This window comes from Neltuma alba, unplaced genomic scaffold (genome assembly GCF_004799145.2).
Source record: "Neltuma alba isolate B1F8T4 unplaced genomic scaffold, ASM479914v2 tig00010865_pilon, whole genome shotgun sequence".
NCBI classification, from domain to species: Eukaryota; Viridiplantae; Streptophyta; class Magnoliopsida; order Fabales; family Fabaceae; genus Neltuma; species Neltuma alba.
Genome location: NW_021635657.1, coordinates 86,066 through 98,467, shown reverse-complemented (window position 1 = coordinate 98,467; position 12,402 = coordinate 86,066). Strand labels below are relative to the sequence as shown.

The following is a 12,402-nucleotide window of genomic DNA, read 5'->3' as shown; positions in this document are numbered from 1 at the left end:
TTCCTGAAGACTGGTTGGCATTGGCCTTTTGATATTCTAAGTGATGTTCAGTGGATTCTGTTCCGGGCAGGACACTCTATTATGATATTCTGAGTTCCTGCTGAGTTCGTCCCTTCGCATGGAGAACTCTAAATTTGGTTATGAGCTTAACAAAGAAGAGGGACAATTTGTGCACACCAAAACCAATATGCATTTCCACTCCAACGATGAAGTTTCATTACATCAGACTCCAAAAGGGGGAGGAAAAAAAATTATTCTATACCCTATGCATGCCCAAAATAACCAAAAAAAAAAAAAGAAATCCAATATTTAGCTGGTTAATCTTCTTCAAATCTCTCTCTCGCAACTGGGGACTTTTTTCCTTTTTATCTCTCTATCTCTGTTTCTATTATCGATGTATACATCACTCAGAATTACACAAGCCTATGTACAAAATAGAAAATATAGATCAAAAGCTGGATTGCAGAAAAACAAACCCAGAACACCAAAGCAAACTAAGACAAACCAAAGAATGACACACTGAGCACACGATTCTTTGTGCGAGTGTCAGGGAGGAGGTAAAAGGCACTGTTAGATTTGTCTAAAGATTACAAGAATGTTCCATAACATTCTTGGAGAGGGATGCGTAGCAAAATTTTAAGCTGAATATAGCTCTGCACTTGCAAGCTTAGTAGTCTCATCTCGCCATGCAAAATAGTACTCAGCGTGTTTGATTCCCAAAGGTAGGGAGAAGGAATCAGAGGGGGGAAAGGCACATAGAAGCTTTTCTACTTCAGATGGATCTTGGTTATAGACTCTGTAGTAAGGCTCTTTTGCATGGTGGTGGTTGTGAGGCTTTTGCACTTTGATTCTGAGATGGGGATCCCATTCCCAGTGTTTTCATCAGGAAGTTCCTTTCCTGCAAAACAATAGTTCCAAAGAAGAGTATGATAGTGAGTAATCTTCAGCCAAATGCTGATAAAGAAAATAGTGCTTTTATGTGAATAATTCAAATTGCAGTGACTGATGACCCCCAATGTCCAGAAGGCATGTGGATGATTTAAATTTAGAAGAACAGTATCAGCTTCCATGTGGGATTTGCGTCCTATAATGCTCAAATCACAAATTTTAAATCATTATGCTGTAAGCCAACATGCGGTTCACATTGTCCAACAGGACTAGCAAACTAGCAGCTTAGCTGAAGGTACAAGCAAAAAGGCAGTTCTGCTTGCCCATGGAAGATGACAATGGCTAGCAGCTTATGTTCTAAATCTCGTTACAAAATAAATCTTACATCAGGATTTTCTATCAGCAAATAACAAGTACCATCCCAAGCTATCAAGGCAACAAACAAAATAGTGTGTTACATGTGACATGTAGTCACTAAATTTGTCTCAGAAATAAAAACAAACCACTATTTTTTTTTTCTTTGGGTTATTCATTACGAACTAGGAGAAGCAGGCAAGACGAATAGACCTGAACTGGATATTCATTTGAAATAAGTATAATATATATTTTTCCCATATAAATGTTGGCAATTTTGTGACAGTTAGCTTTTGCCACAAGGTCTTTAAGTTCCAAGACCACACAAGAGCCTCAAAAAGTTACATAGTATCCATGTTTTGTTGCTATAAGAGGTATTTACATGGGTTTGCCTTAGTATTATTATGTTCATACAATCGTAACATAATACGTCCTTTTAATGATCTTACCTATTTTGAAACTAACAATACTAATTTTTCCTATCCTCATGAATGGGAAAATACCATGTTATTTGTGTTGTTATTTGTATTGCATGAATATCATTGGAACTTTTCCTCCGTCCCACCTAGATGCATTAACGAGCCGTATACAAGCCCACTTGGCAAGGCAGAAAGCATACTAGTGAGTTTTATTTTGCATATCTTGTACATTTACATTATTTCTCAACTGACTCTTTATCCTGCAACTAATACAGTTTCAAGTTATACACAAATGCCTACCCTACCGCCTCCCAGCTCCATTTTGCAAGGCCTAGCGCAATTTTATGGTCAAAGGGTTATGGGTAAGCCCTTTTTGTAATTTACCGATTTATCTACAGCTCCAATATTGAGTTTAATACTGCAAACTTTGAACTTGAATCAACAAAAGATGCAATGGAATACATTATGTTTACGATTATTCAGTGAATGCTATCTAAATATTATTGTTTCAGGACATCTTTGGGCAATAATGGCAATAAATATATTTATTTAGAGCTACCATGGAACATTTATCAATAAATTTTCATGGGTCTATGATCAGCAGAGATGCAGCTGTCACCTACTGTTGCATTTACAGGTACCTTGATTCTACCATACTAAACCTCAATGATGATAAGTTCAGTTGTCAGTTTCTGTTACGACAAGTTGCACAGGAAAAATACCACTACCAGTATGTCTACCACACCAAAAAAAGCTGAAAATGAGCAGGTAGCTCAGGTAGACGTAAACAGCAATTTGAAAATTCTCCAACTGATGAAGTCGATAGAATAAGAAATATAAATACAATTGCGGATTTTACTGCTATGCCCAGTATTATTGACTTAAAAAGTGCTTAAGCAAGAAGTGCTGGAGAAACTTACACTTTCTGAAAACTGTGGGCTGGGAATTCCTGCAGCCAAGGATCTGAACAGAGGAGTAACTTGAACAGGGGAACTGAACTCTCTACTTGACAAGGCAGAAACAATGAAATCATCGTTTATCTGTTCTTCAAAAGATGGCAAGATATCTGCTTTTACAAAGATATGTATTATTAGCAGTTCTGCTTCACAAACATGTTACACATTACCATGTTATGGAAAACAGTAACTGATTTGCCCTATGGACAAGCACCTTGATCCGCAGTCGAAGCACAAAGAACTTGCTTCTCAGAACGACTAATTCCTCTTTTCCCCTCACTTTCTGTAGGCTTCCCTTCGGTTCCAACATTTTGATGCAGTGAATGTTCCAAATTATCAAAAGCTGAATGGGCCAGTATAGTTGATCCTGTACTATATTCAGAGCTGCTTGGAGAGTCCTCATGTAGCTCCGGTTGCCTAGAAAATATACAGAAAGTATTAGATACTCGGTGGGGTAAGCCTGCCAGGAGTTATGATTTCAATAATTTCAAAGTACCTTGAATATGGTTGGCTCCCCTCATGACCACTCTTTATGTCCTCCGCCATATTTTTGAGATTTTGAAGCTGTAAATCTGTGATTTTATATCTCGAAAGATCTGATTTGTTTGTTCGGTTCAGAAAGTCTTGCAGAACCTAACATCATTATTCGCAAGTGTTAGGAGATACTTGAAGTTAATAAACAATGTTAGAGATACTGATAAAATCATATTATCAGAGCCAACATAACTGAGGAGTCAAGAGTGCTGCTGCAGTTTCTCTAATTAAATAAAAATTCACCATATGAGATGGTGGGCTATACTGAATAATAAACTTTTTAAAGTCGAATGGGCTTTTTATGTGACAGGGTATGTTGAAGTCTTAAAGATATTGAAGATCTTCTCCTATGTTCTATAGATCTCAACTTGCGAAGCAGAATTGATCAGGGGGCTTAGTAGAACTAAGTCAAGCTTCTTTTTATTGATTATATACTAGCGAACTGATAAACACAGCTATTTTAGATTTTGAAGTCAACATAAACATGAATAGATCGTGATTTTTGCTATCTTTAAATGGATACTTTTGATGGGGGTTGATAGGATCAGCTTGATCCCTCCAATATCGATAATATGATGCAGACCTGACCAATGAAGCCATTTCAGAGTTTTTAAGGCTAAGGAAAAACTGCTAAACTGACTTTCAAGATCTCCATATAGATAGGTTTGGTTCATGCCATGTTTCTTTGTTCCTTCGTCAGTTGCAGTTTTAGAGAAAAATTCCATGATTTGGGCTTTCTTTAACACTAACTGGTCAGGTAATTCATAAGTAAGCTCATAAAATGTTTGTAGTCAATAACAGCAAGTTCAGAAGCTATCAGTCCTCACCTTCCATGCATTCTCAAGAGTCTGGTCCATGTTCTCTGTATTAACTTTCACTGCAAGTGAGCTTAATAATTCTGCTTGCTGCATCAACATGGTTATCTTTGGATCATTCTTTTTCAGGAATGTTCCCTGAGTCTTGTTATTCTGGGCTGGAAAAGCATGACAAATTAAGAATCATATTAGAATGTAACATTTACCAGAGATTTGTTTGCTGAATATACTAATGATTTACTTTCAGATTTCACGTCATAATAATTTCCATAACCAACAACATTTACTTCAAGGACATTACCGTAACCGCTGACTTTGGCACTGCAGACAGGACGTTGGTGCAAGCTGTTATCCTCGAAATTAGATAACACAGCAAATGGCACTCTAGGTTGCTGACTAACTGGCGCTCCAAATTGTCTATGTGATCTTTCTCCATAGGCGATCCTAGCTGAAGCATCAGGGATGTGGGCCCTTTATATTACAATTAAAAATAACAGGTCACTATGTTTGCACTGTTCATTTTTGTAGACTTGGTATATTTTGATGCTTAAAAGTATTTCATACCTTATCTTCTTAATTGATGCTGCGGCCTCTGATGCTGCATCTGTAGTGTAGACTTGTTGGAAAATGATCCTTTTATTGTTTGAATTTATCAATGGAGGACTATTATTCTCTTTGGCCAAGGCTTCGTATTTCGCTCTCTTTTTGCAAAGTGTGGTGAACCGGTTTTTCACAGCGTTATCCGTTCTGTGTAGAAATAGTAGAATTAGGTACATTCATACTAACTTTTCTCTAGAAATGCAATCTCTATACCTCGCATTTGCATGAAGGAAAGAATTAATATTTACCTGCCTGAAACCACCTTAGCTATTTCTGTCCATCTGTTGCCAAATATCTTCTGAGCCTATAGAGAATAGTAAGATACAAGTTCACAAATTCCACATAGGAAAGAGAGGGGCAAAAGGGCGAAAAACCAGAGGATGAAGAAGAAGAAGAAGAAGGTTTGAATGAATTATGAGTAGTGTAATCTACAGAACTGAACATGCAAAATATATTGGTCGCTTTAAACAGTGGCCAGTCAGTAGGCCAGGCTTTGATGCAAAATACAAAATTTGTCATAGTATTAGCAGGTAATATTTTCAAAGTTTCTGAGAGAAATAGCAGTGACATGAATATGTCACTTACTACCAAAGAGGGAACTTAAATTTACCTCACATAATAGCATATCCTCTTCTGGTGACCACCCTCCTTTCTTGAAATCAGAATTTAAGTATGTGTACCACCTGATATTTCATTGATCGCTTTAACACCGGAATCAGATTAAAATAACAACAAAACAAAAAAAACATGGGACTAAACAATAAGAAATTGTTAAGAAACATGACCAAAACACGTATCAATTCATAAACTTCACCTTCTCCTGCATTGTCTTGTTGTTTTGTCCTTGAATTTAGATGCAATAATTGTCCAACTGCATATGATTATTGCAATCGAAAGAAAATCTCTTAGTTCCACATATCCAAGAAAATGGTCCACCGACTAATTAAATGAAAAGAAGAAGAATCAAGTTAAAGAATCAGTACTTGTCTGTTCCATGAATGCTAATCTGCTCTCTAAGAATATCATCCTCCTGCAACTTCAATAATCCGTGTGAGAAAATACCCAAAAGAGATAGAAGATAAATCAGGGGAATATATAACATAAGAAATAATAAAGACAGACCTCTTGAGTCCAAGAGACAATGTGACGCTCCTTCTTCTTGGATTCTTCCTTATCTTGCTGATGCTGCCTCTGCTTCATGTCTTGCATATTGTGCTTTGAGGGGTTTATTCTATTCTAATGCGGTGAGACGCTCCTTCCTTTTGCAGGAGCCAACTTGCATGCTAAAGCCAAGCCAACGCTCTTCCCTTTATAAATAATATGAAAGCTTTATGATTAGTGGAGCGAGGGGGCAAGGAGGGGAAAAAAAAGGAGAACCCCTTCTTCCTTCTTTTTCTTTATCTTTCATTCACCTTTACACCGATACTGTATTAGGTTTTTTCTTTTGCAAAACGGAACCGTAATAAGCACAAATCCGATCCTCAAAAGCTATTAGGCATTACCTTCCAAAGGAATGGCCTCGGATCCTAACTTTTCGGACCCCTCCTTTGATCTCAATCACTATCCTCTGTAATCAAAGTCACAAAAAAACACAACACAATCCAGTGGTCAAATTAGGGAGCCAAAACCACATGAAACTCCAAAAGATACCAAATGGGCATTAAAACATACATAAAAGGTTCACAAGAGGGGAAATGGGAATGGATCAAAATCGTATTTTTCCGGAGCTCCGAGAAGTATTTTGATGATGCATTGGTATGTAATTGATTACCCAGAAAAGCTTCGTAGATCTAGAGATTGAAATGCCTTGGGAATATATCCAAAAGAAAGTTCAAACTTGTCAACCAGACAAACACCTCGGCTATGAATGCTGTCTCTGAGATTCTGCTATCTGGGTTAGACTCAATGGCTCTCGCAAGGGCAACCAAAAACAAATCAACTGTAGAGATAGATTGAACAAAGACCACACTTTTTAGAGAATCCTAACAAGACTGTTCCTCATCTGGCTTATCTTGTTCATTTGTTTTCTCCTCTCTGCTTCTCTCACTGTAACTTTTTTAAAACGGTCACTCACTGAAGTATTGGAAAGAGAAAGAGAAAGAGAAAGAGACAGAGAGACGAACCCACAAAAATAATAATAATAATATTTGAAAGCAACCGATTGTTAGGTTAGTGCGCGGGTATGAAGGGAAACTTGAATACAACGCTGAAATCCATGACTGTGTACAGAGTGAAGTAGTATATCTTAATGGGTCATGGACAATGGGGACGAAGACTAATGCCCAATTCGCAGCTTCCACCCAAAAAAGAAAAGGTACCCTTATGATTATACCAGAAGAAATAAATAAATGAAACGAAAGCAACTAGCAATTATCTAGTTCCAAAGTGAAGGTCTACTTTTATATGCGTATATATATAGAGGTAGATGCATAAGTTGCCTGTTTGAATTTTGGTGATTTTTAAGGAGCCATGAGAAGGTACGTGATCGAACCAGCTCAGACTCACAATCACAACCCAGTTTTCGCATTGAAATTAATTGCTCTCTCGTGTGATTCATTTATCCCCTTCATCTTTTTTTGCTTATTCAGAGACAAATGAAGGTGGGAGGGACTGAACAGATTTTATTCTCTGTTTTGTGAGATAGCTGTTTGTTGTGTTCTGTGTTTGGTTTGTCGTGTGAAATTTGGGATTCTCTCTCTGATCAGCAGTGTCGGTAAATTTGAATTCTCGGGAGATAGATAGGCCCAGCATGGGGATTTCTTGCATTATACGTGAATTCCTTTTACTCTCCAAACGCTCGCTTACCATACCACCAGTGCGTGAAAAAGTTAATGCTCACTCTTTTGGGTGGAAAACAGAAATAGGCATTTGTTTTTTTCCTTTTTTTTTTTTTTAAGAGAGAGTGAGAGAGAGAGAGACGACTAATATTTTGGTAAATTTTTAGTATGATTATAACTCGGAACTTAGCTGATATTCAAAATTATTGGTATCATATCATATCGTGTTCTATTATTTTAAAAAATTTATGAAATATCATATTATGTTTCTTTTTAAAATTTGTAAATGTTAATCATGAGAAATTCATATATCATCTATGACTTTATCAATTAGCACAAACTATTTTGTTAAAAAGTACTTTTCTTATCATAAATGTATGATTCATTTTGTAGTATAAATTAAATTATAAAATAGGTCTCATATTTAGAATTGAAAAAATATATTAGTACATACGGCACAGAAAGATTATTTATGGTAGTTTTTTAGTCATGTGGCCTACATTTGTTTCTCAAAAATTTTGTGAGCTTTTTACTATTTTCCTTTGAGATCTTTGTGCCTTTGAAGTCTCTCCCCACTGTAAGAGGAACCCAATCAAAGATTCCCACATTTAATCTGCCCAAATAAAGAAGGACTTTAATCACACTAGCTATCAGAATAAATGAATCTCTGACAAGTTAGAAAATAAACATAGATGAAGAATAAAGTATAGTCTAGAAAATTTTCCCCACCCTCCTATAAATTTTTTTATTATTTAACATGTTAGTCCCTGTAATTTCGCTTGAATTTTTATTAAATTATGGTAATATTTCTATTTATTAGATGCTTACAATTTCACCTTTTTTTAATCAAATTCTCTAATTTTTTATTAGGTCTTAATATAATTTCACATGTTTTTAATCAAGTTCTTAAGTTATTTTAATATTTTTATCAATCACTTAAAATTATAAGGATTAAATTAAAAATCAGATTTTAGTAAAAAAACAAAATATCAGGTAAAATGATAAAAGGAAAAATATAGGAACATGATAAAAAGGAAAAAAATAGAAACCTGATAAAAAAATATAGGAACCTAATTAGAAATGAGTTAAAAAATTAAAAGGACTTGTTGATTAATTATCTTATGAATTTTTCATACCAAACAAAAGGGAGCAAAATCTCTCATTTTCCCTTCTCCTAAATTCCCCTTATGCCAAACATTGTTTTAGTAGGAATTATCTGTTCACGTACCTAATTAAAATTCTTCCCAAAAAAAAAAACAGTTATCAATATATAACTATATCATATATTAATTTTGGTGGCTGGGAGAAATTTTGACACCTGTAAATCATATACTCCTCCGATCCTTAATATAAAACCTATTTAACTAGTTTAATTAGATTAAAAAAATTAGGTAAATTAGTTAATTATAAGTAGAGCTGGTAATACGGGCTGGGCCCGCGGGCCCAGCCCGCTAACCCGCCAAAAATGGGGGGCTCGGGTTGGCAAAATGCCAGCCCGCCAAGGTGCGGGCTACTCCAGCCCGCACCGTTTTCAGCCCGCTTTTTTTTTTTAAAATTTTAATTTTTATATAATTTCTAATATGTTATACAACATAATTGGAGGATTTTAACCCCCAAATTTCATATTTACATCTTCTCATCCATGTAATTGCATATGTAATACATACATAAAAGATCTACTTAATTAATTTGGATAAGAAAAATAGTCAAATTAATTATTTAGAAAAAAAATATGTGTTAGTTTTTCTAAAATATCTTCTCAAATTATAAATTAATCCTCACATTATTTTATTATAACTCATTACTCAAGTTTAAAACTCCAAATCCAATTTTAACATTACAAACTAAGTCCAAACTTATACAAGTAATAATTTTTTAAAAAAAAAAAAGTTAGGCGGGCCGGCGGGCTAGCCCGCCAGCCCGCCTTGGCGGGCTTGGGCTGGCAAAATGCCAGCCCGCACCGCTTTTGGCCCGCACCGCCAGCCCGCATTCCCAGCTCTAATTATAAGCAACATGACATGTTTTTCCTAAAACACCATAATTATCTTTCTTAATATTTTTCCTCTTTCTGTTACTTGATTATGCTTGAGAGAGGATCAATAGGATAATTTAGAAAAAACTGATAAATATGATAAATGAGTCTTATATTTAAGATCAAAATCAACTTAATAATTAGATCCTATATTAAAGATTAGAGGAGTATAATATCTATACTTCAGGATGATTTTCAAGGAAAAGCTCAAAGTATAGATAGAAAATGGGTATGATATCGACACACAAACACACACCCACGCACACACATATATACATAAGATTTAGTTTGTAGCAATTGCGGACTTTCAAAATATTTGAATTAATAAAAAGAGTTTTAAAGGCATTTTGAAAAGCAAAGTCATCTAGTTTATCTAAAGTACTTCCAACCATAAAGATCGATCTTAAACTAAACTTGAATTCTCATTAGTGCAGGTAGCAAAAATCTACATCGGTTATGAAAGGTTTTTTTTTTTTTTAATGCCGCTTATAAAGTTAAAGATTAGACGTATATTATGAATCATATATAGTAAATATAGACATATTTACGTTGGGAAAAGATTGTGATGTAGGTATTCAATTCATTTATCTACTTTACTAATTTAGTAATTTGTTGATGATGATCTTGAATCACATGTGCCTTAAAGATTCACTTATTAATCAGAGATTTCCAATAGATTCTATAGTTGGAAAAAGAAAATGATATGCCTAACATTTACCATCCAATTAAGCTAAAGAAGATAGAGAAATAAAGAGAGACCTATCAAATTTATAACTCACCTGAAAAATGTCTTGAGCTAAAGAACAGGGAAGGGCCTTCAAAACGAAGAGCGAAATGGTGTGAGGAGAAACTGTGAATGAAGAAAAAGAAGGAGAGCTTAAAATTGAAACTCACAAGTTTATAACTCCAAAAGTCCTGGCTACTATTAGGAATTCTATATATGTAATGAAAACTAATGATGACGGTGAAGAAACATAGACAAATTAAATTAAAGGTGATTTGGTATCATATAACATTGTTTATATTAGGTATCATTTTTCAGATAAAAAAAAATATTAGGTATATCATTTTATTAGAGGCCTGTTTGACGCACTACTAGATACTAAATATTAACATATCTCTGAAAGAGATTCAAACATTTATTCACTATGTTGTAAGAAGCTAGTTAGTTTTTTCATTAGATCCAATTCTTATTCTTATTCTTTTTTTCTTTTCAGTGTCTTTCCAACTAGATCTAATTCCTGTTAGTTAAACTTGATTTTGTTGTTTCCTCATCTAATCTGACCATGTATTAACAAAATAGTTTTAGCCCAAAAATTACAAATGGTGCAACGGAAAGGGAGGATGGAGCTTGGAGGGGTGATCCTATGCATCACAATAACCAAAGGACACCTACATATTATGCGCTTTTTTGAAAAAAAAAATAACAGAAAATACTTGTTGAATTTTAAAATGATAAATAGGTGATTTTGAAACATTTTGATTTTTGAATTGTAAAAATCACTATAAGTGTAGTCAAAATCATTGCAATAATAGTCAATATGACTTATTTATCTTTTTAAAATTTAACAGGTATTTTTATGTCATTTTTTCTTTTTTAAAATCAACTTTTTTTCACGATCATATATCATGTTATCAAAATGGCATTGAAATAAATAAGAATTTTATCTTAGTAATTTGAAACTTAATTGTCATTTGATATTGCATTCCGCTTTCGTCTTAAGTATAAAAAATTGTGAGAACATTATTTTGATCCAAATTATTAATTAAAAACGAGGATGTAAAGATTACCCAAGGTGTGATATCTTCTTGAGTGGATTAGCTGGGTTCAATAACTGTAATGGTTGAGAATAGAAATCAAAACTAAGTCAGTCTTCTAGTTGTACTATAATTTGGTAGGTACCCAATTTTAAACTTGCTTAAGCATAGTGAAAAGTCTTAAAATATTTCTGAGAATTAGACATAGATCAATTGATAATTTGGGTTGCAGTAATATAAATATTCATGTGTTTATCTCCTTCATCTTTTTCAAATGCCTTTTTGAAGATCATTTTTTTATTCCTCTGTTTTGTCATTATTTTTCTATTTTATTTCTTCTGGGGTTCAGGAAAAAATTTTGAAATTTTTTTTAGAATATACTAACTTCACACTGTTTTGTGATGTCAACCTTAACCAACATTAAGATATATTAATTAATAATAAATAATGTGTAATTCAGAAAGTTGTTTTGCAATTATTGGCATTTTTCAAGAGTATGTATAAAATAACATTTTGTTTAAAAGTTTAGGAGTATAAATATATTCAGAAACATAATTAAAATGATTGAAATAGCTAGTATATTTTAATTAAAATCTAAATATAGTATTGAAAAAGTGACTAAGAGTTCTATTCATAGTTTTTTTTTTTTGTCGTATAAAGTAAACATAATTGGGAATAGTATAAAAACAATGAAAGTGTGCATATCTTTTATTTAAAAACAAAAATAATTATGGCCTTGTTTGTTTTCTTTCAAAAACCCTTTTTTGTTTATTCAAAAACCTTTTTTGGCTCGCTAAAAAAAACCTTTTTTGGTAAATTTTTTAATTAAGTGTTTTAACAAAACAAAAATCCATTTTTAAAAAATTAAAAAACCAAAATAATTTTTTGTTGTTTTTTTATTTTGGTTTGCATTTCTTATTTTTGTTTGGAAAAATTGGAGAACACTTTCTTCTGATCTCCATTCAGTTAGCTTTTTCTTAATTTGAGAATTTAAATTTCTATGGAAACTTCTCCTCTGATCTGACTATGTTTATTTTTAAATATAATTTTTATAATAATTACCCAAACATATTTTTTATTTGTTTTCAAAACTTATTTTAAAAAACAATTTTATAAAATTGTTTTTGGGAGGAAAAACAAAAATAGAAACAAACAAGCCATATATTTATTCATCTATCCCCTTTATTATTTGTATAATGAAAATGGGAGTCCAGATTGAATTTGTAAGTGGCCGAAAAAAATAAATCAATTATATGAATAGTCAACTAC

General features: G+C 33.4%; 1 protein-coding gene across 2 annotated transcripts; it reads right to left on the bottom strand.

Moving 5' to 3' along the window:
• Nucleotides 1-222: 222 nt before the first annotated feature.
• On the bottom strand, nt 223-6,099 carry LOC114759554 (transcription factor MYB88-like). Of its 2 annotated transcripts, none has more exons than XM_028948752.1 (13): nt 6,069-6,099; nt 5,689-5,873; nt 5,550-5,596; nt 5,381-5,437; nt 5,177-5,249; nt 4,815-4,870; nt 4,531-4,713; nt 4,268-4,437; nt 3,979-4,124; nt 3,114-3,250; nt 2,832-3,034; nt 2,582-2,730; nt 223-898 (listed from the first exon to the last, which is right to left on the bottom strand). In XM_028948752.1, exons 2-13 carry the CDS (start codon nt 5,773-5,775, stop codon nt 788-790), a joined length of 1,419 nt encoding a protein of 472 aa, XP_028804585.1. In that variant the 5' UTR covers nt 5,776-5,873; nt 6,069-6,099; the 3' UTR covers nt 223-787. The 2 variants fall into 2 exon arrangements, with proteins under 2 accessions (XP_028804585.1, XP_028804586.1); XM_028948753.1 differs by having other exon boundaries at nt 224-898; nt 2,582-2,727.
• Nucleotides 6,100-12,402: the final 6,303 nt, after the last annotated feature.